A 24423-nucleotide genomic window follows, 5' to 3' on the forward strand; every position below is an offset into this window, starting at 1 on the left:
GTTGATGAGTACATGAATGCTTCCTTCTGCGCAGTGATACAGTTGGTGGGTGTAGTTTGGTAGAAAGAAAATAGTTCCTACATGAAATTGCTCACAACAAGGTCTGCAGATTATCTTGAGTAACCAGATCATGATTTCTGAAAAGAGACATTGCTGATCAGTTTTTGAAATGTATTTTTTGTTGCCAAGTGCCATCAAGTCCCAGAAGCACCGTTTGAATATATGCAGTTCACATAACCCGGTCAAAATTTATATATATATATATATATATATATATATATATTTATGCTTGAAAAATCCACTCATTACTAAAAGTGTATGCCAGACAGAGGGAATTAAAACTAAAGCGATGGTAAAAGTTGTCACAGTGAAATTTAAGGTGTGTTGATGGATTCACGTCGTCAACTCATGCATTGAGTAACATTACAAGTTAACGTTCCACCTTAAAAGTCGCCGGCAGTCGGCCCAGTGAATGAAGTTATTTTTTCTCAGACTCCAGCTGCTGTGAGATGCAGCAAAACATCCTTTCATTTTATAGTTACAGTTTACTAATAAAACTCTCCACAGTATGAACAGTGGTTACATGAGCCTCAAAACCAGACACAACTCAGCCCTGAGCAGAGTGACCGTCCTCTACTGACCAATCAGACTGCAGTGTTCACAGCTCCACCTTTTAGGACCAGATCTGTGTGCTAGGTACCCCAACAGAGGGGGGACCAAACATGGGGACGGCACAGAACGATTCCATTGGTACCATCCACAACTTTTCACAGTGGAAATGGAAAAAAGCGTACCGAACTGAACTGAACCGTACTGCTCTGTGGAAATGGGGCTAAAGAGACAAACATTCACGCTCACATTCACACCTACGGCCAATTTAGAGTCGCCAATTAATCTAGTCTACTAGTCTTTGGATTGTGGGAGGAAGCTGGAGTATATGTTATGACTTTGTTGTTAAAATGGCTTTACAGTTGCGATTATGACTTGTTTTGGACTTAAAACTCATAGTTTAGGACTTGAGACGTGTCTGTCTTGACTCAGGACTTCAGTGCAAAGACTTAAGCAAATCATGTGACATTGTTTCAGGCAGATGATACAAACCTGTCTCCAAGAAAGCATGAAATCCAAATTATTTCTTAGTGTCCCATCACAACTCCGACCCTAATGTGTTTTTCTCTGGTGAGCAGATGATCTGACACTGTTTATCACTTATCCCTGATTACAGCTGGTCTGTATATTGATTGTATTGATCATTTCCATCTTTCTTTTTGTCTGCTTGTTAGGATCATGTTTCCTCAGAGACCAGGAGAAAGAGAGCAAAGTTTGCCCTTTAAAGCTGACCACTTACTGTAAGGCAATAGCTTATTATCAGGTTTAAGCTGTGTAAAGATTTTATCTTGACACCCCTGACCTGTCATTCAGGATCAGACACGTCTATCAAAATTAGCTGCAGCTGTTAAATCTAAAAAATCATGAGAGTTGAGCCCTGCTTGAGTTAATAATAAGCCACTAGGGACAGTTCACCCCAAAATCAAATACATATTTTCCTCATACCTGTAGTGCTATTTGTCAGTCTAGATTAGTTTTGGTGTGAGTTGCTGAGTGTTGGAGATATCGCCCGTAGAAATATCTGCCTTTTCTTGACACATCGACGCGACAGTTGGACGTTGGTGAGCGTCTATCACCCTGGTTTTTGCAGTGTGTCCCACAGCGTTGGCCCTTGTCTGCTTTTTTTTTTTTTTTTTAATTTTGGCTGACTCAGCATGTGGAACTGGTATTGGAAACGTTGGAACCTGTCGGTGAGAGAAATCGCTCTGATTGGCAGTTCAACTCGGTGCACGAGAAGAGAAACAAAGTATTTTCAAGTCCAAAGGCTCAAGTCAAAGTGAAGCCTCGATTAATCTGTCTTAGAGTCTGTGTCAAGTTGCAAGCCTTTTTTGATTTTGTCAAGTCCATGCTACAGTCACCAGAGTTGCTTTCGTGTCTGACTCGAGTCCACACCTCTGTTCCCTGGAGCGCCAAAATGGGACAGACTGTGACATGAACGCTGATGCCTCCATGTACAGAAACATCTCAACTCCAACACGCTCTGATCCAGACTCTCTCGGCCACTGGATGCCAACTACTGCATCCATTTAATCGGTCAATGTTCACAGTGAAATGTAGGTTAATGCAGGAGAGGCGACATGTTTCTTATAATCATTCTGCTGCGTATCGTCACACTGAACCTGCCAAAGCTCCTATTCGAACATGTCAGCGTAAATCTGATTAAAGCTGAACCAACGTGTTGACCAAGGTCACTGCGGACACATTTGGACACACATACACATCATCATACAACACTGTGTATGACTGAATGTAGGTCAGGGGAGAGACGCAGATCCCTCTCAGCGCTCTTCATCCCTCTCCTCCTCATATTCACATCATTCAATCCTCCTCTCTTGTTCTTTTCATATCCTTCCTTCCGTCGCTGATGTTTCCACTTCATTGTCTTTCTCTTTTTCAAATGTGTCTTTGTTACACTTCAGTTACGTCTGTGAGTCATGACTAAAGGCTGCAACAACATCTCCGCAGCTGCAGCCAAAAACAAAGAATGAGGAAATTAAGGCTATTAAATTAATCAGACTCAGACTCCCCCCCCCACAAAAAAAAAAAATCTTGGACTTTCCATTTCAATAAAAAATCTTCTCACAGCGGCCTGGATGCTGGTTGGCTCATATTCTCCAGACACATCTGGACTGATGTTCCCTGATTGGTGGATATTATAATGCAGCGGTGGAGGAGGCGCTCTGATTGGCTCCGGCTCAGAGGTGTGTGTTAGTCGAGGGCGCCGATTGGTCAGCTTTGTGTGTTCTGACGCAGTGCTGCAGTGCTGCGCCGTCTGCAGGTGTTGTTGTGAGCGCAGCAAGTGTGTCAGTGTGTCAGTGTGTGCTTGTGTGTGTGCTCGCTGCAGCAGACCGCCCGCCCTTCATCAACCGACTGATTCGAAGGCTGGTATCCATGGCAACCGTCTTCAAAGCTAGGCTTGGGAACAAAGATAGCTTCCCCTCGCTCTTCTTTCTGACCAGCAGTGTGCGACTCCTGGGGCGAGCCCTCTCCAGGGGCGTGTGTTTCTATGAGTGTGTGTGTGTGTGTTGTAATCAGCAATCATGCTAATGTCATATCAGGGTCAAAATCTCGTTAAGAAATGCATAATCAGGGAACGAGGGACAGTGTGTGTGTGTGTGTGTGGCATGTCAAAGCGTCTCCTTAAAACACAAATGATTTTACATTTGCAACATTGGAGGTGCCCATCTGGTGGCAAAGATAGTCGAAGAATGAGGAGATACATCTGCACCTCCACACACACATACACTACATCATACTACGCTGACATTATTTTGGTTGTTGTGGATTGTTTTGAGGAATCATTTTGCTGATTTGAATGTTCAGTTCAAAGGTTTTCATGTACACGCATGAGTGAACGCATCACAGCTGCAACATTCAGCTCTCTACGATCCGTCAGTCTGTTGCTTATTCACGCTGTTCCATTCAGTCCAGTGCAGAAGTTGGTCTTTACAAACACTATGTTAGAGCTATGCAGCCATTTTATCTGCAACAGATTTATCTCGTCATGACTGTTTAAGGCAGTGTTTCCCAACTGGTCCAGCCATGGGTCCAGATTTCTCCTTAGTCATTAGTTGAAGGTGCACACAGTTAAATACATTTAGCATCATAATTGTGTTTGGCCATATTGTCGAGCTAGCTTGCTGTCTCTGTTAAGTAGCTGTCCACCAGTCACTCAATCTACAGCAGGAAATGGTGCTTCAATGTACACAAAACTAAAGTGTGTTTTTACAAACCTAATACGTTTCTGAGTCACTTGCGGTCCATTCAGAATGGACCCACAACCCATTTTTGGACCGCTCCTCACCAGTTGGGAACCACTGGTGTAAGAGGTTATGGTAGTAAGCTTTCAGCCAGGCAGTAACATATTAGAGATGTTCGGTTCACGTATGAACCTCAGCCAAATTACCAGATATAGCAGTGGAGCTCCTCACTGGTGACAGCTCAGCTGTGATGCAGAGGATGTCACTTCCTCAGTAAACCACATCAAAGGACCATAAAAGCCCCTAAAACAATCATAACTAAAAGGATGTTTGGAGAGTGCAGACCTCTGCCAAGGCCAGTTGTCTAGTCTAATATGCAAATCTGCAAGTGCAACCACTGTATATGTCTGGATATATTTCCCAAACTATTAGAATTACATCACAATTGTGCCTAGCTGAAGCTTCATCATCTCAGCTGTGCATTTATTATGTACTACTTAAATGAAAATGTTTGCATGATATGTGTGTATTAATGATTCCATAACCAAACCTTAGCTTGAGAAAAAAAACGCTTTTACAACTGTACCAGAAACCACTTTCCCCGAGCAATACATAATGACTGGTTTCTGTGTTAAGTTTGAGCGACTACATGATAGGCTACCTCAGAGGATTACTGGTACTCTTGAATGTAGATTGGTATGTGGAATCATCATATTTCTAAAACCAGCTATGTTTAAGATGTGTGGCATTTATTCCACCAAGGCCAAATGCCCAACGTTAATAGAAGTGAAAAACAATCGCTGTATTTGCCATATGATTTCAGCCCCGGCTGGCACTAGGGCAGTGACTTGCAGCATCAGACACAGACGAAAAAAGCTGTTCTGAAGGTCAGCATGATACGTGGCCAGCTGCCGTTATAGTTTAGTGGTGCTTGGTGGCGTCAGGGGGAAACGCAGCAGGACAAGAAGGAAAGTTAAGGTGCTGAAAGTCCAAATGGGGTGGAAGGGGTCCAACAAACACCTTCACCCAAGAGAGCGGTGTTCGCGTCCCGTGAGATTCTAAAGCCAAATCCTGTTCTTTTTTCCTAAACCTAACCACGTGTTTTTGTTGCCTAAACTCAACCATGTGCGTTAGTTGTTGGAGGAAAAAACGTAAATTTGCCTTGTTGTACCGACGTAGTGTGTTTATTTTGAAAGAAGACAATGTATGTAACAGGCAGAACTTGACACGTGACAATTCATTTCTAATTTCCACCTCTGTATATCACAGCTGAACTGACACCAGTGAGGAGCTCCGCACTTTACTGCTACTGTCAGTGTCAATGGCAATTCAGATCACTCAAACTCAGACCAGTATGACTAATTTACTGAACAAATAAAGGTGATTATGACATTAACTGTAGTCAGGAATTTAAAGTAACTGTGCCTCTTCCAGCCCAGTCAGCACAGTCAGTCATACTGACAGAGATACTGAGATATAACCCAAAATGGATGTGACCAAGTTGAGAACAAACTTCTCCCAGCTCATTGTGATTAGGATTTCTGTAATGAGGATGACATCCTGACCAGCAGATGAACTCCCAGTGGAGCATCTGCGAGTGTTGACTGTCCGTTAATCCAACAACAAACCTGAATCAATTATTTAACTGAATCCTCTCAGTTAATTTGTGCTGCAGTTGGCACCAGATGATGTGAGGGATTTGCACTTTGCAGAAAAAGCTTATTGACGCTGCTGCAATGCTGGACTCTGTCAGTCAATCCTAAATAATGGACTCCTTCCATTTTCCATTTTAGGAGCAGTCATTCTGCTCTGGTGTCTTTTTTGGGGTGAAAGCACTTATTTGCTGTTTTTTGCAAAGACCTAGATGAGCAGATCAATACCACTCTGATCAATGTGAAGCTGGGAGTTATTATAGTTTAGCATACAGACTGGAAACAGAGGGAAACAGTCAGCCCGACTGTGTCCATGTTGTTTGTCCAGTCCATAAACTGAAACAGGTTGTGGTTTTAGGAGTTATGAACAAGCTACTTCTTTTTTAATATTATTTATGTTTTAAATGCTCTATTTTCTTTTTGATAATCATTAAAATTACTGCAGCCATTTTCCCGACATGAACATTACAGATTTAGAACCAGCGCATTTCTCGCAATAAAATGAATAAATAAATAAACATTAATGTTTTAAGCTGTTCAAATGAAAGGTGTCAGGTTATTCTTCACTCATGCCACCTTGAAGTGTTCTTCATAAATGTATACTTCCATGCACAGCTTTTAAAATCTTTGTTGTAAGAAATAAGAGCTTATTGGGTCTTGTTTAGTACCTATACGAGAGTATTTTTTGTTGCATTTTTGTTTTAAATCAAAAAGAATTTCACAGTAGGTACATCTAGGCCAGTGGTTTTCAAATGATGTGCCGTGGGATTTTGTGATAAGCACACATTAATATTGCAATATTCAACCGGGTCTATACAGAAAGATATGAATTAATTTTTAATTAACTGTATCAGTATGTCGTGCACACCGATTTCCTAATAAAGAGGCAAACTCTAGCTAAAAAATTCAATTTAAGTAACTGAATTTAAAAAAAAAAAAAAAAAAAACGTCATGGGGAATCTATTTGTCACTGTTCATGCATAGGAATTATAAGTGCGTGACACATCAAAGCCCTGATTAGCAACCAGTGTGAGGGGTGATAACATTTAAAAGGAGAAAGCCGTGAGTGGAACAATGGATCGCCTTATTGTACAGAGCAAATTACAACAAAGCACCAGCGAAGACGACCTACCACTGAAAGACAAGAGAAAAGAAACTGTCTTATTTTTTTACTATTTTTATTGTCTTATCTCGTGATAAAAGCGGTAACACACGTTATAGAAGCTACTGTGGACCGATATTAACACAGATGTATCTTGAGATTTTAGTTTGCCATTAGTGTGCCTTGGGTGCAAAAAGCTTTGCACCCAAGGCACCAACATCAATCAAGATTGATCAAGATCAAAAAATATCTTAAATCTATCTTACAAAATATATTACATTTTATTCTTCGTATGCCACCTGAGTTTGGATATTTCTGACAGGACCTGAAGGCAGTGTCACAGGAGCTCTGCCAGCAGTTAAAAAGAAAAAAAAACCCAAAACAAAAATTCAGGAAGCAAAATCAGGCATATAAAAGCTCTTTGTGTGACCTGAAAGGGATTAAACTTTTATTTCTTTCTCAGAGATCCCTCTTTAAATAAGGTGATCAACATACTAAACAGGAATTTGATCAGTTTTCTGAAGTGGGTGTGTGTGAGGTGTTTATCCATAGTCAGTGTGTGACATACAGTAGAGGGCGGTCAGCACACCCCCAGTTTGGAGAAGCAGTCAGGAGTGCCAACACAGAAGCTCAGCAAAGTGCTGAACTTCATGCATGGAACAGGAAGAGAGATGTTTTGACCCTAAGGTCCTCCTTTTTTGCACCCTCACGACGACCCTAGGGTCAAAATTGGTTGCTGTTTTTATGTAAGCAGCCATGTTTTGAAATAAAGGCTGTTGAACTTATTTCAAATGCATCTGTTGCTGCCTGAAGTTCATTTTTTTCTTCCCATGTGCTGACCCCTTTCTTCAAGAACATCTGCGCTTCTTCTTGAGTATCATATGGTAAAGATGGTCCTCGAGCTCACTACTATCTCGTTCTTCTAAGCAAGTACTGCTGTGGATGGAGGCAGCAGCAAAACACATTTTAGCCACCTAAAAAAATCAGTTTAGGTGTACGCTATCATAAGACATAAAACAGCTCTTTTCCTATGGGAAACTGAACTTTAAGTGAAACTTACTGATGCTCTCTTTAAAGCCAGACTTCATTGACAAAAACAGTAATTTTACTTTGCAGAACACAGGAGCTGCTGGTCTCGATCTGTTTGTTTGTTTGTATTATTGTGTGACTTTGGTGTTTTAAAGGGTGAGTTTGAATTCACCAAAGCCACACAATAACAATGACAAGCCAAACAATCAAAGGCAGTGGTAGACCAGCAGCTCCTGTGTTCAGCGGGCTAAAATTACTGTTTTTGTCAATGAAGTCTGGTGGATTCTAAAGGCCCTGACACACCAAGCCGACAGTCGTCTGTCGACCAAAGTCGGGCCGTCGGTGAGCATCTGTCGGCCTAGTTTTTGCGGTGTGTCCTGCACCGTCTGCCCTTCGGTGTCGTCAGCTTTTCGGCTGATTGAGCATGTTGAAACAGCGGCGGAACTAGTCAGTGAGAGAGATCACTCTGATTGGCTGTTTGGGTTTTATTCCCTCACCCCTATAGCGAGTGAATCTGCCTGTAGTGAAACTGGGGCTAACCGGTGCTTCCTCCTCAGGCTCCACTTCACCAAGCTGCCCCACAGATCCCCTGCTTCTTCACACTTTAACCTGAATAACAAACCGGGGCTAGCTGGGAGCAGCTAGCGGAACAATAGCCGCAGCATGATGGAGGTACGCACAGCCAGTTAGCCTCCGCTAGCTTCCCAGCTAGCCCCAGCTCTCCGTTTGGATCCAACCGGTGCACCGAGCCCTGGTTTGTTATTCAGGTTAAAGTGAGAAGAAGCAGTGGATTTATTGGGCAGCTGAGTGAAGTGGAGCCTGTGGAGGAAACACCGGGACCGTCTGGATGTAATAGTCCGTGGATTATTACAGGTGGTGCTGCGGTGCTCGGCTGCACAGATAGGAAACCCCTCAGCTGACAGGATGCACCACTCTGTCACTCCACTCTCTCTCACGCAGGCGCAGAATGTACATGCCACTTGGCCATCGGATGTAGTCCGTGTAGTGTGTTCAAATGCAACTGACAAAGGGCGACGTGAGGCGACGTAGACGACGCAACAGTTGGCTTTGATGTCAGTTTGGTGTGTCCGCACTTTAAGAGACCATAGATGTAGATATAATGACTTCAGCTCCCTGTCGGAAAAGGCTATTTGCGGCAAGGTAGAGTGATGAAAATATTCTAAATATAGTGCACTGATTAAACTGATTTTGATTTTTTTTAGGTGGTTAAAATACATTTTGCTGCTGCCCACATTGCCTATCTTCTATGGTGGTACTCCTGTTTCTCCAAACTGCGGACGTGCCGACTGACATCTACTGACTGTCCATAAGCAACTCATACAGCCCCACTTCAAAATATCCACACTCTCCCTTTAACGTCGTTATTCTTGTTGCAGCTCCACTGCAGGAAACGGCTCAGACGTCTCTGTAAAATTCAGTTTTGTAACTCGGGCTATTAGGGATAAATATTGCACCACACAAACAGGCCGAAATGTATCAGAACAAGTCTGGTGATTTCATTGCTACGTGATTCTGGAGCTGAAATTACATTGAAATGTGATTTGTTTGAAGATGTTCTGTCTGAAGATTGGATTTACCGTGACTGCAGGAGAGGAAGAGACAGGGAGGGATTACAGTTGATTAGATTACATCTATAGGGTCGGATTACTTTTCTGTTTGCAGAACGACCAGCATGCAGGGAGGTGGATGAAACACACTGAAGAACTATTTTGATGCATACTGGTTGTGACAGGCATAACTTATGAATATTATTTATTTATGTGAAGGAGGCAAATTACTTCTGCTTAATCTTCCTGTCAATCTGAACTATTGAGATACAGCAGAGAGGCAATAACACAGATGACGCTCTGATCAGACACGAGTAAAGTTAAAGGTATATTGGCAGAAATGGAATATGATAAGTTTGTCTTTTTTTTTTTTTTTTTAGTTTTTAATCACCTCAAAATAAGAATCGTTGTGTTTTCTTCACCTTAGAATGAGCTGTTTATATCTACATAGGGAGCGGGTCCTCGTCTATGGAGATCACCATGTTGCACCGCCATGTTTCTACAGTAGCCCAGAACAGACAAACCAAACACTGGCTCTAGATAGGTCCATTCAGGTTTGCACATTTTTGCGTTAGCCAATGTAGTTAGCAGCCCCTCTGTTATAAGCCAAACAACATTGGAAAAACCTGATTTTTAATGTGAAACCAAACCAGTCTCACGAAATCGAAATCCAGCGCTTCGGCAGTGACTTGCAGTGTCAGAGACTGACGCAAAAAGACATCGGCATGATATGCGGCCATTCTGTTATAGTTTAACAACTCTTTGCAGCGTCAGGGGGAAACGCAGCGGGACAAGAACGAAAGTTAAGGTGGGAAAAGTCCAAGTAGGGCAGTTGGGAGTGGTGGAGGACGGGTCAAACCAACACCGACTTTTACCCAGGAGAGCAGTGTTCGCACTGGAGGAAAAAAAAACGTTGATTCGTGGTGCTGTACTGACGTAGTGTGTTTATTTTGAAAGAAGACAACGTATGTAACAGGCTGAACTTGACACGGCGTCCCAGAACGTCAACAAGCAACATACCCAGGGTACCTTGCACGTTGTATGTGGACGTTAAAAGTCCATGACAATAAAACGTCAATATATGACGAGGTTAGAGTGAGAATGTGTTGCTGCCTTAACTTTCATTCTTGTCCTGCCTGATTCCCCCTGATGCGGCTGAGTGCCATTAAACTATAACACTGACCGGCCGCGTATCATGCTGATGTTAAAGGACAGCTTTTTTGTCAGTATCTGATGCTGCAAGTCACTTCCCAAGCGCCAGATTTTGACAAGTTCAGACTGAGACTGGGTTACTTATTCTGTGGTTCTACAGGTTCAAATCACCTGGTTTGTTTGTTTTGGAGAGGAAGAGACCTCTGAGGATAATTTGGCTCCTGGTAAAAACCTCCTGAACAATGAAAACTGAAGGAATTCTAACCGGTTGTTAACCCTTTTGACATGGGAGAAGTTTCAGCTGGTTGCAATCTGTAATCCTCACAGCTGGATACCACTAAATCCTACACACTGCCTCTATAACAAGCCATTCAAACACTGAATATTAATAAAATGATAAAATAAATTTTGTACATTAAAGGTCAGGGTGTGACTCAGACAGCTGGTTAGGATTCAACGTTTGGCTCAAAGACATCTGCTGAACTTAAGTCCTGTGAGTGAAGTCTGGTCTTTAACTCGGTGTAATGTGTGCAAACAGAGCTCTGATCCAGATTAGTCTTCCTTTGCATAAATGATGTGCGGGTTGCAGAGGAGGCAGAGGACTCAACCACTACTCTCACACCCATCGCTCACTTACAGACACACAGCTGAGCTGCACCCGTATTGGAAAGACACTCGTGTAATTTAACTGGGAGAGAAATGAGGTATGAGCTGCTTCTGCTTTGACTGCTGTGTGTGTGTGTTTTCTGCGCAGCTGCTGCTGATATGATAACCCCCACGCCTCACACACTTGTGTGTGTTTGAGTGCACGCTCACGCACACGCACTGAGAAGATGCCAGTGTGATCTGTTTGGCCTCTTTGTTTATGGAGCCGGGCCTTTCCTGCCCTCTGATGTGCGTGCTCAAGCCATGAATAGAGCTTTGTGTGTGGATGCACACACACCCCGTCCTTGTGATTCAAATGCTGAGTCCATCTGATCAGTGTGTCCGAGAGAGAGAGAGTGAGAGTGATATGATGTTATCACTCGGTGCAAAACAGATTCACTATATGTGAATGTTTGCAAAGACGTCCTCTCACTTTTTGGCACACTTCTTTTGAGTTTATAGTTTAAGGGCGCGTTCACACCTGCCCTGTTTGGTTTGGTTCAATCGAACTCAAGTTCGTTTGCCCCCTCAGTACGGTTTGTTTGGGCAGGTGTGAACACAGCAATCACACTCAGGTGTGCACCAAAACAACCAGACTGAGACCTTCTTGAAGAGGTGGTCTCAGTGTTCCAACCTGGATCTGAAGCAACTGCAGTCACATGACACATTGTTTGGGTTAAACATGAGCATGTTACAGTCCTGGAGGATTATTAATGTGCACCTCCTCCTGTACTGCCTTAATATGCACATTCAGCACATCCAATGCATCAAAACATTGTTTTCTAGTTGGAGCCGCGCCTCGTTTTCAAACTGTATGGTTTGACTAAAATGAACAATGACAGCAATATAGTCCACGATGAGCAGCGCTAAAATCAACCTGCGTAGTTGTCCCTCCATTGTGACATTAGAAAGTGTCACATTTATCTTGCAAGTGTACTCTTCTTCAACGTTTGCTTTACTTCCTGGATTTTTCCCACATGGAAATTCTGACCAATCAAGAACAGCTTTCTCACACAAGGCATTTGATCTGGTCTGCTTGTAAATGCTGCCGTGAGAACACGAGTGGACCCTCCCACTCAACCCAGTCGGACTCTCGCCTCCTTAACTTTCATCCTTGTCCCGCTGCATTTCCCCCTGACACGGCTGGGTGCCATTAAACAATAACGGCAACTGGCTGCGTAATATGCCGAAGTTACAGGATGCCTTTTGTCGTTGGTTTCTGACGCTGCAAGTCACTGCCAAGTGCCGGATTTCAATGACTTCGGAGTGAGACCGGGCTCGTCTGACAGCACCCTTAGTTGCAGCCTTTCTTCATTTCTCTGCATACGTAGGAATACATTTAGTGGGGGGGACGCAGGAGACACGTCCCCCTCAATGTTTACGGCATGTGTGTTGCCTGCCCCTGTAAAAACTCGAAAGCAGAAGAGGACTTTTATTTTGACAAAATTAGACATTTTCACCATAAACTGATGCAGAAAGGGCACAAAATTGTGCATAAAATTTGACAGAATGCAGGGAATTATGTGTTGGCGAGGGACACTCATCCATCCTTTTCAAATGTGTCCCCCCCCCCAAATGTTGAACAAAACCTACGCCCTTGTCTGCACACACACACTATTTTGACTAACAATGACAGACAGAGGACAAGATTTTGGACACACCAGCAGAGGAAAAATAGAAATAAAAGTTCATATCACAGATTTCTGTCCATCTGAGGAGGCGTGGCCAGCAGCACAACGTCACAGATGGTTATATAGGCTGCAGCTGTGGCGGCGGGCTCGCGCTGCTGAGACAGGCAGAGCACTGAGGACCGGTGGCGCGCGCTCACAGACTCCCTCTCAGCCACACACACACACACACTCCCCAAACAAAGAGAAGCACGCGAGGCAGCACAGCATCCCACCCTTTCAGCCGCGAGCTCACTACAGCAGAACCGCCCCCCCATCCCTCTCAGACAGAACCGGTCCGGTCCGAGGCTCGAGCGCACAGAACCGACGATGACAACCAACGGCGCGACTAACGGAACCAGCGACATGCTGCAGATCCAGTTCGGTCTCATCAACTGCGGGAACAAATACCTAACGGCAGAGACCTTCGGCTTCAAAATCAACGCCTCCGCCTCGAGCATGAAGAAGAAGCAGATCTGGACCCTGGAGCAGAGCGGCGACGAGTCCAGCGGGAACGTGTTCCACCTCAAGTCACATCTGGGCCGGTACATCGCCGCCGATAAAGACGGGAACGTCACCGGAGACAGCGAGACCCCGGGCCCGGAGTGCCGGTTCATCATCACCGCTCATGATGACGGTCGCTGGTCCCTGCAGTCCGAGCCGCATGGCCGCTACCTGGGCGGCACCGAGGACCGGATCATCTGCTTCGCGCAGACCGCGTCCGTGGCGGAGAAATGGAGCGTGCACATCGCCATGCACCCGCAGGTGAACATCTTCAGCATGACGCGCAAGCGGTACGCGCACCTGAGCGGCAAGGTGGACGAGATCGCCATCGACCGGGACGTCCCGTGGGGGGTGGACTCCATGATCACGCTGGTGTTCCGCGAGCAGCGCTACCACCTGCAGACCTCCGACAACCGGTTCCTGAGGAACGACGGCGCGCTGGTCGCCACCACGGACAAGAGCACGGGCTACACGCTGGAGTTCCGCTCCGGCAAGGTGGCGTTCAGGGACTGTAGCGGCAGGTACCTGGCGCCCTCCGGGCCCTCCGGTACCATGAAGTCCGGTAAGAGCATGCGCGTGGGCAAGGATGAGCTGTTCGTGCTGGAGCAGAGCCACCCGCAGGTCGTGCTCACCGCTGCCAACGAGAGGAACGTCTCCACCCGGCAAGGTGGGTGTGGTGACCCGGTGTGTGTGTGTATGAGTGGCCCGGTGCTCCTAAGGGTGTGTGTGAGAGTGAGAGTGTGTTGGTATCTCATCCTCTGGCAGATGAAGGGTTAAAGTGATGGAATGTCAGCCTGCATCCCCCCTGCAGCCCACACACACACACACACACACACACACACCCTAAAATGTATGATATAGGGCATGTTAATGACCCACACAACACACCTCTGTGAGTGTATTTGCACATGCTAAACATCAGCTTGTCTGACCACAGTCCAGTTCCTTATATGTGTCTATAGGCTATTAATCATTCAAACTCCAAAACACTGTGGGCCTGTAATATACTGACGTGCAGGGGAAAACCCACAGAATAAAAATGTGACTCAATAAAGGCACACTGAGTGTTGTTCATGTTAGCTGTGAGTGTTTCAGTGCATTTTACAGACACACACATGAAAGGACTGTTAACAAAAGAGTCCTCGGCCTTGTGAACACACATACAGCATCATTTGAGCGTGTGCCATCATTCAGATGTAAAACAGCCTTAAACTGGCGAGAGGCTGAGCTGGCACAGAGCAGAGCAGCTTCACACATAGAGGAGAGGAAGGGTGCATGTGTAATGTCTCAAAAGCTGCAAAATATTTACTAAAATTAGGAGGGAAAATTCAGTTTGTTTTAAAGTTTATCGTCCCATAATCTGTATTGAAGCACGTCCCTTGGACTGTTGTTCTCTCAGTCAGATGTTAGTCATCATCATTAACACTAATGAGCTACTGAATACAACATCTATCATTAGTCACACAGGCCTGATGTCATGGCAACCCAAAATGAACTCTTCAAACAGATTCATGGTTCCTCATATAGTTCACATATTGCTCATTTCCAGGTTCATGCTTGTTTTTTGTGTTTCTACCAAAATATTTTTACATGCTTTAATGGTCTTTAACCTTTTCTTTCCCTATACAATCTGTGCTCGAACACTTGTACTCACCTTCTGTCTGAAATGCTCTGTTTTAGTCTCTTAAAGCCCTCCTCTTGTAAAAGCCCAGTCTGCTCCGATTGGTCAGCAATTCCAGGTCTTCCGAATCTTGGCATCTCTGCACCGTCATTGAAGCTGTAGAATGACTGTAACAGAGAATAGCGGCACTTTCTAAAGTGAAAAACCAAAGATAAAAGCTTCTAAAAACAGCTGGACAAGTTCCTGTTGGATAACAATCTGAAATTGGGGAGAAATTTACCACATCCGCAACGAAGTTTACATGTTTCCCTGATGTTAGCATGTAGCTACATGTAGCAGTGTACTTGCAGCCAGGGAATGATTGTGACGGAGAATAGCAGCACTTTCTATAGAAGCTTCTTAATAAAAGTGGACATGTTCCGGCAGTCAGTGACCCTAAATCAGTGAGAAATTTTACAACATCAGCAGCCAAAATGTTTCTCTGATGTTAACATGTAGCTACGGCGAATGACCATGTCTATAGCAACACTTTCTCCCATTAAAAATCACCAATAAACTTCTCTCAACACAACCTGACATGGTCCAGCAAGAATATGATCTGAAATTGGGGAGAAATTAACATCAGCAAACAAGTTTACATGTTTCCCTGGTGTTAGCATGTAGCTGCATGTATGTTAGCAGTGTACTCACACCCGGTGAATGACTGTAGATAATAGCAGCACTGTTCTTATGAAAAATCACCATTAAAGGCTTCTCATACACAACCGGACATGTTCCAGCAGGAATATGATCCCAGATCAGGGAGAAATGTACCACACTGGCAACCGAGTTTACATGTTTTAGTGATGTTAGCATGTTGCTACAAGTAGCAGTGTACTTGCACCCAGGGAATGAGTGCAACAAAGAATCGTGGCACTTTTTCTCAAGAAAAATCACCAAGTAAAGCACCTAAACCAAAAGAATGTGATCTGAAATCCGGAAGAAATTTACAACATTGGCAACCAAGTTTACACATTTCCCTGATGTTAGCATGTAGCTCTACGTACTGTAGCAGTGTACTTTCAGACAGACAATGACCATAACAGAGAATAGCGGCATTTTCTAATATAAAAATCACCAATAAAAGCTTCTAAACAAAAGCAGACATGTTCTAGCAGTCAACGATATGAAATCGGTGAGAAAGTTACATCAGCAGACAAGATGTGTCCCTGACATTAGCATTTGGCTACATGTAGCAGTGTACTTGCAGCCAGGGAATGACTGTAACAGAGAACAGTGGCACTTTCTATCATGAAAGATCACCAATAAAAGCTTTGAAACACAACTGAACGTGTTTCAGCAGGAATGTGATCTGAAATCAGAGGAAAAATTTACACTGGAAACTAAGTTTACATGTTTTCCTAAAGTTAGCATGTAGCTAATTGTACATTAGCAGTGTACTTGCAGACAGGGAATGACTATAATGGAGATTAGCAGCACTTTCTACCACAAAAACTCAGCACAACTGAACATGATCCGTAATCAGGGAAAACTTCGCAGCATAAGCGTCCCTGATGTTAACATGTAGCTTCATGTAGCAGCGTAGGCGAGGTAATGTAAACACCTGCAGTGGCGTGCCAGGAGCAGATGACAATATGAAACAATTCGGCCCTCATGACTGCACCCAGAGTGGAAAAAGCATTGGAAAGGGAGTATTCAGAGCGGACTGGAGTCTGAGGTTTTTGCTCAGACATTTCACCTCATTATTTGAAAATTTGGACATGTTTGATATGAACGTGTGTCACTGTTACACTATAAGACACAAAGCATAATAGGTCTCCTTTAACTGGTTAATCTTCTTTTTCCACATTGTTCAGTGTTATGTTTGTGAGAGCTAATTTTGTCCATGTGTGTCTGGTTTTCAGCTGTCAGAGTGGGCACAGATACAAACATGTCCTCCACCTTCTTCCTTCCTTTCCTTACCTCAACCCCTCCTTACTTTTTCCATCTCCTCCTCGCCATCACCTCCTTTCACCTCTTCACATGCTGTGCCTCCCTTCTCCTTTTTTAAACATCTCTTTCATCATTTCCTCTTCTTCTCTCCCATCCTCCCTTCACGTCTCCTCCACCTCCTGCCTCCTCCCCCAGCCTTCAGGCCTGGCTGCTGCTGCTCCTGTCTGAGGTCATTACCGGTGACATCCCTCATGGTGATGTGTGTCTAAATAGATAACCACCTTCTGTCAGTGTATGAATCCTTGAATTTCACCGCTGCTCTTAAATGTAAGGTTCCAGTGAGAAGTGTGAATCACGCTCTAAAAACCTCTTTGAGTCAGCACAAAAATCATACGCGCTCTGAGAAAGCAGAGAGACTGTGGCGCTGACGTCTGCCATAATGAATGATAGGAATATTCTAATTGATGCTCTTTAAATCTATATTTAGCGTCTCAGTATTTTGTGGGGTTTAGTGGTTTTGCCTCCTCTCCTCATAAAGTATGACCCGTCTATTCTTTTATTTTCCGCTCCTGTGTCTCCGTCACACCCTGAGCCTGTTTGTTCTGCCTCCTGGCTTTGTTTATATGATGAGGGGATATTTATCCACCTTTTTGGGTTGTCAGCTGTTACTCCTTTTTTCCTCCAGAAGTAGAGCTCAGTTGGACACAAAATGGAGGCCAGTTTTACAGGTGGAGGTTGAATAAAAAGGGTCATGAAAACACTATTAATGTGGGCGATTTTAAAGGGATCTGTTGGAATTAGATGATGACGTCGTCTGTAATGAGAGCATGAATTGCACTTTAATAATCCCCCTAGTGAAAAATGTGATTGCTGTCTGTGAGACCAGATTATGTCTTTTTATTACGGGAAATTCAATTGAGAGAAATGTCCCAGCAGCATCCTGCTTACACAAGCGCAAATACTCACACTACATAAAAACATCCAAGATTATTACATCTATTTAGGAGTAATCTCTGTAAAATTGTCCTGTTAAAGCAAGAAAATTCAGCTCGACTCTGGCTTTGCTAACTTTAATAGCCAGTAGACAGAACAATAAAAATCATCAGCTGTAGCTCTGGGTGCTTTATTGACGCTTAGAGGGAAATGCTCATGTGTGTGTTTCCTCCTTAGAGATAGAAACATACCAATCCAACACACCGGACAGGTATCTGTGCTGATACTGATCTTACTACGTAGGTCGTGTATCGGCCATGATAATGACCCACATTAAAGGTGCCTGTGGAGCTTTCTTGAAAACAAAAGTTGTCTTTACATTCAGTGTTTCTCAAAATGCATCACGCTTTCTCTTGTTGTTAATATTTACAACAGTGGTCCCAGTGTTCTCTGCTACTAGTAGTTAAAGCTTTTATTGAGAGTGGTGTCAGTGTGCACAGATCGTAAGTAAGCATATACAAATTAAGAACTTATTGGTAAATAATAAATGCAATATAGCTATAATTAGTGTATTTACAAAACACCCAACCTAGACACCCATCACAAAATGGAAGGATCCTGCATTAAACTGGTGACAAGAATCTGCAAATGGCATCACACTGTTATCTTCTCCAGATATTTAATAAAAGGTTGCCAGATGGCATCAAAACAATTCACTTGCTCATGTCTAATATATCTGATCCTCTCCATCTCAAGATTACTGGCAACTTCATCAAGCCACATATTCACATTAGGGATGTTTGTACCCTTCCACAACATCAGAAAGCATGTCTTAGCTGACATAAGGAAATAGTTAAGAAGTCGTCTTTGAGCTGATGTGAGGCTGTTAAATGTCTCTGGAATTTCAAGGATAATAGTTTGGTGTTATATGCTACTAACCATGAAAAGAAAAGTTGTCGCTGTTGTGCTGTGGCATCAAAAAATGGGGTCAGATATTGACATTTTTCACGGTATTGTATCAAAGTTAGAAAATCCAGTATTGTGACAACTATATCCTCGCATAGCAAACATGTTGAGTGCAATTCCTTCCTGCATTTCGGTTTGTAAATGTTTTTTTTTGTAGAATCCTGCATTGTTGGGGTTCTCTTGGTAGCTCACCTGGTTGAGCAAGCACCCACATTGGCTGAGTTAGAAGATGATTCATGTCTATCTCTCTATTGTTTAATAAAGGCAAAAAAAAGAGTCTAAAAATAATATTTAAAAAATCCTGGATTGTTTACGAGCTTGCAATCTTTTCCCTCTCTCCTTTGTTGTGGTATTACATTTCTGTCCATATTACTGATGCCAGTTTTCGCCTAGAGGATTGGTGTTCAACTGTTTGCAGGAATGTTTTGCATGCGCTCATGTGATCCTTGTGTGCATGAAACACGATACATGATTGTGATACAAACAGAACAAGAACCCACTTGTAAAAACATTAGGTTTGTGACTAAGGTTGGGTGATATGACCGTAGAAGTCTAACTGTACAGTTTTGGCAATACTGTTTCTCCTGCGGGAGCCATTCGGGTGGTGATAAAACTCAGTCTGAGCTGTCTGAATTCAGTCTTTTTCTCATCTTGATGCTCTGAGAAAGTCAAACATGTTTAATATGATCGTAACTTTTTGGTCTCGGCTCACACAAACAGTGAAGTTCAATGGTGTGAACATTGTCTGCAGCCAATAGCTGCACTCTCTCTGGTACCAAACAGGAAGCAGCAAACCAGAAGACTGTAAGGAGGGGGAATTAGTACTGCTGAATGATTTGTAACGTTGTATTGACGTATCCCTAATCAGAGGTCAGTGGCTGATATGATGCCATGCTCAGGGTTCTTGTGCAGTTGAAGCCGTGTCCTCGCTGCTCTGTCTGCCACCCTGCAGCTCAAATCTTTTTCAAAATGAGCAGGAGGTCTGAATCTGCAGAGGAAGACCACGTTCAGCCCTCCAACAACTGGATCATTGTGATGTGGATTAAATGCTGAGTGGAATTAAACTGGCTCCAGATGTTTTTATAAACCGACAGCTGCTCGTAGCTCCTCTCTGCCGCGGCTATTCGCTGGGCAGACCCTCAGCCAAGATGGCAGCTGAAGTTGGCTGGCTTTCATTAGCAGCCGAAGGTTTTTCGGTGGGAGAGAGCTGAAGTGGGTCAGTCCAAAAAGCTGCTTTGTCCAATCAAAACTGTTGGTTTGGTGACCAAGTCCAAGATCAAATCCAGTTTAAACATCCTTTCATTAGATGGAGGAATGAGTCTGTCAGAAATGTTGGGACATGCTTGTTTCTGACATTTAAATGTATTTGTTCACATGTAACTCTTCCTGAAATTAAAAAATGTAATTGTTTTTACTTATTTGATCTTTAACTTGGAGTTCATAGGGGAAAACTGAGCAGTCAGATGAGTTTTAAACCTCTTATTTGGAAGATTAAAACATCTCTTATCCTCAGTAGTGTTTGTTCTCATGAACTTTGCTGTGCATGTGTTGCATGACAACCAAAACTAGGCAGGTCACAATACCAGAAATGTAGTTCCCTATACAATGTCAGCAAATTTCTGCAATTCCGACACCCAATTCAATATCACAGTAAAAAACAAAACGGTGAACTTAGAAATTAATTTTAAATGCCGTTATTCATCCTAGGTTCATGAGATTTTGTGGGTTAGGAAACATATTAATATACAGCCTACACTATATTAAGATGTTTCTTTTCTCTGGTTGTTGTTCGGCACATGTACATGTCAGATGTCACGTGTGGTCTTTGTGGTATTTGTCCCGCCTCCTCCTCCATTGTCATTGGATGGCTAGGTTAACAGTGACAGTGAGGAGCGAAATGTTTCACCCAATGTTGAGCATTTGCCAACTCTTAGCCATCAGGAAAAAAGCCAAAAGTGCAACGCTCAGCACAGAATAGACGCTCAGTTCTTCGACACCCTACTTCGACACGCTGGCCTCAGGGAAAAAACGCTTTCTTTTCAACGAGTCGAGGCAGAGCTGTCACTGCAGCTTCACTTGTCGCCATCTTCCACATGTTGTTCCATGCTGGTAGACGTAGGCGGCTGTGGCTCAGGAGGTAGAGCAGGTCGTCCACTAGATCCTCGGCTCCTCCAGTCTTGAGCAAGATACCAAACCCCAAATTGCTCCCAATAGCTGTTCCATTGGTGTACTAGTATGTTAAAAACTGAGTAGCAGGTGGCACCTTGTACGGTAGCCTCGGTCACCAATGTATGAATGTTTGTATGAATGGGTGAATGGACTCGTAGTGTAAAAAGCGTGTCGAATGGTCGGATGACTAGAAAGGCGCTATGCAAGTGCAGGTCCACTTACTATTTACTGCTCTTCTTCCTTTGGCATTTAACACCAGACCAGAACAGTTGTAGTTGTATATGTTGCACTGTCAGGTCCAGAAGAAATGCATCTCTTGTACCTATAGTAGTGGAGAAGAACAAGAACTGTCATATTCTCAGAATTGTGGCATAAAAGTGGGTCAGATTTATCGGTTCTCATGACATTCTTTACCCAAACTACAAAAGTAAAACCCATGTTGAACAACAATGACAAACTTTCTGTTTATGTAGCTCAGTTTAGAATCCAGCTGACTTAAATTAGGTTAAATAATTGAAATATATCAAATATCAGCGAGTCAAATATTCTGAGCTCATTATAGTCCGTCACGAGTTGTGTGTTTGTTGTTGTGAATCCAAACTGCTTCATAGAAATCATGTGGAATTCATTATTGGGCATTTGTTCCATCCATTGTCATTTATTTATTTGTTCTTCTACTCACATCTGTCACCGCTGCTTCTTTATTTTCCTGATTTACTAATAACCATAAAGGAGGCTTTTTGTTTGCCAGCATGGTCACATTACTTCACGTGTTCCAGTTGCATGATGCTATGATGTTTGATTCTTCTTTGAATTTCAACCAAAGCCATTTAATAATTCAGGCCTATTCAGTCTTAAGCCACCAGAAACAAGTCACAGAAATACAAGATGCATGTTACAACAGTTGTTCTGCTTCTGCTGTCCTCCAAATTGTGCATTCATAATTCATAAAATTAATCTGACCCTGTGTTTCCTGACCATAACGTCCACTCTCCTCTTCCCTGAACTAGAGATGGTCACAAATTCCCTGAGAGACAGTTAACGACCTTCATATGGACTGAGACACCATTATCAGTCAGTTAGCCTGGAGCTCAATGGCCTTTAAGTGGCCTGTTCTGCCCTAAAATGCGAGTGTAAGTGAAGAGTGAGCGCTGGTTGGTTTGTCAGCTAAATGGATGATAAGCCATCATATCCTGTTTGCTACTGGTGTGACCGCTGAGTGCTGACTGGTGGTCCTCTCTGTCTCTGGGTACAAGAAAGCAAGAGCAGGGTGACGCGGAGATATAAATCCTGTGGGTTTTCATTGGTTTTAGCACCTATAATTGTGTCTCTGGAGTGTGACCCTGTTGAGACGGGGGTATTTTTCGTGTCAAATATTTACCACTGATGATATGGTAATAAGGCAGTGCATTGTCATTGTTTTTTGGTCACATCCTGTAATTAACCTCCTGTCTAGTGACTGGAAACTGGCTTTACAAGACTTGGTATGAATGTATGAGGCCCCACTGAGTCCTATAAAACATGACTAAAGCCACACGAAAAGATATAAAATGCCAATAAAGGGCACTGGGTCACATTTTTAAAGAAACTGTTTGACACTGGAGAAATAGACTAGTTAGATGGTAAGATTGATAGACTACTACATTAGCCAATTAGCTTAGTATAAAGACTGAAAATAGGGGGAAATGGCTGGCCTGGCTCTATCCACAGGTAACAAAATCTGCCTACCAGCACCTTTAAAGCTCACAAATTAACATCTTGTATCTAGTTTGTCTACGCTGTAACCGTTTCCAGTCTTTATGCTAAGCTAAGCTAACCAGCTCTTGGATATACCTTCATATTTGCTGGACAAATATTAGTCCATTCATTATAAAGCTACAGTCAATTAGCTTTGCTTAGCATAAAGACTGAAAATGAGAGGAAGTAGCTGGCCTGGCTCTGTCCAAATGTAATAAAATCTGCCTACAAGCACCTTTTAAAGCTCACAAATTAACATCTGATATCTAGTTTGTCTAATTTGTATTTGTTTCCCACTGTTTCCAGCCTTTATGCTAAGCTAAGCTAACCAGCTCCTGGATGCACCATCATACTTCTAGAGCAATATATGTTTGTTTAATATGAAGCTACAGTCAATTAGCTTAGCTTACCTTAGCTTAGCTTAGCAAGATATAATGTGTTGATGAGTGAGTATATAGCATTGGTGGTGCTTTGGACAGTGCCCAGCTAGCTGTTTGCCCCTGTTGACAGTCGTTATGCTAAGCTAGGCTAACCAGCGGCTAGCTGTAGCTTAACATTTACCGGACAGATATTTGTTTGTCCAACAAATGGTAGCCAGTTAGCTTTACCTAGCTTAGCAAAAAGCTGCTTCCCCCTGTTTTCAGTCTTTATGTTAATCTAAGCTAACCAGCTGCTGGCTTTATCTTCATATTTACAACACTGTCAAACAGCTAGCATGGCTCTGTCTGCTCTACCAAAACCACCATGCAGGACTATTTCTTGGCCAGAAACACTTACTTTCTGAGGTTTTGATGGCTGCTGGCTGTAGCTGGCGGAGTGGTATCTAGCTTCTCATCTAACTCTTAGTGAAAAGGTGAATGAGCACATTTTCTAAAATGTTTAACTATTCTTTAACAGCTGACTTTTGTTCAGAAGAATGTTAGAAACCAGCTCAAGGTATAAAACTTTTGCAGACTCCAGTGAAAGCTCTCCAAAATGTTGAAAAACAATAATCACATAAAACCAGAGTCAAAAGCAGTCATGAATCATGTATTGTGTTATGTGTGTGTGGTGAAAGGAGACAGAAACTGAGGCTTCGTGTTGTGTCTGGCCATGATTCAGCCCTGACACCCTTTCTGTATCCTTCAGCCTCCCGCTGGCAGGAAATGAGACATGAGACACGCAGCCCCGACCTTGGCTGGTGTGAGTTAATCCCTGCAGGGTAAAGGGTGACGAGTTGCTCCATCCACGACACATCAACACGCTCACATTTACCCGACAGCGGAAAAAAGAGGGGAGGCATAAATTCATGCATCCTTGGTAGCGTTCACTGGCTGCGACACGCTGTTGCTTTAATGTGTTTATAGACCCTCGGTTTGTTTGTGTGTTTTATGTCATTATGTGTGTGTGCTGGGAGCATGCTAGGGGAGTTGCCTCACGTCGACTGCAGAGCACCAGGGAGTCTCTGCTCCTTAATGTCATCTGCTTTATTATAGGTTAGAGTTAAGCTGTTCTCCAGTGTGTCATTCTGCTCTGCTCTGGGTGTGTCTCCACATTAAAGGGCAACTTTGGTATTTTTCAACCTGGACCTTATTTTCCCATGTTTCTGTGTTACCAGTTGGGACAACATTGTTTGACATTGGTTCAATATTAAGAGAGAGTGCTGCAGGCTGCAATGTTACCTCTCTGGGTACATTCGTACCATCAGTTTATGACCACTTAAAGAGCTTGACAGGCTTAGACTGTCATAAAAAGTGTCTGTCAACATTATGGAAATGATTCCTACAGTCATAGATGTTTTTTAAGAGTAAGATCCTTCTTGTTTAACCAGAAACAGCCCTGAAATCACAATCACCTAACCAGAGGCCATTGAAATAAACCGTAATTTTATCTTTGTGGAATACACTTCATTCAGAGTCGACAGAGACAAAATGAAACTTAGTGAAAAAACATCTTGG

The 24423-nt window shown here is 43.2% G+C and overlaps 1 protein-coding gene and 1 long non-coding RNA gene across 4 annotated transcripts in view; one reads left to right on the forward strand and one right to left on the reverse strand.

Annotated features, from left to right (window-relative positions):
* LOC125879475 (uncharacterized) overlaps positions 1 to 24423 on the reverse strand; it is a 73687-nt gene that overhangs the window by 18742 nt on the left and 30522 nt on the right. For all 3 annotated transcript variants that reach the window (XR_007447945.1, XR_007447944.1, XR_007447946.1), the window contains exons 4-5: positions 20972 to 21071; positions 14783 to 14916 (exon numbers count right to left, since the gene is read on the reverse strand). This is a non-coding gene — a long non-coding RNA (uncharacterized LOC125879475). The remainder of the gene's footprint in view (positions 1 to 14782; positions 14917 to 20971; positions 21072 to 24423) is intronic.
* Positions 12729 to 24423, forward strand: part of fscn1a (fascin actin-bundling protein 1a) — a 31521-nt gene continuing 19826 nt past the window's right edge. Inside the window, exon 1 of the mRNA XM_049561382.1 lies at positions 12729 to 13795. Within this exon, the coding sequence (XP_049417339.1) occupies positions 12955 to 13795 (841 nt within the window). The 5' untranslated portion in view covers positions 12729 to 12954. The remainder of the gene's footprint in view (positions 13796 to 24423) is intronic.

This window comes from Epinephelus fuscoguttatus, linkage group LG19, assembly GCF_011397635.1.
Source record: "Epinephelus fuscoguttatus linkage group LG19, E.fuscoguttatus.final_Chr_v1".
In the NCBI taxonomy this organism is placed as follows: domain Eukaryota; kingdom Metazoa; phylum Chordata; class Actinopteri; order Perciformes; family Serranidae; genus Epinephelus; species Epinephelus fuscoguttatus.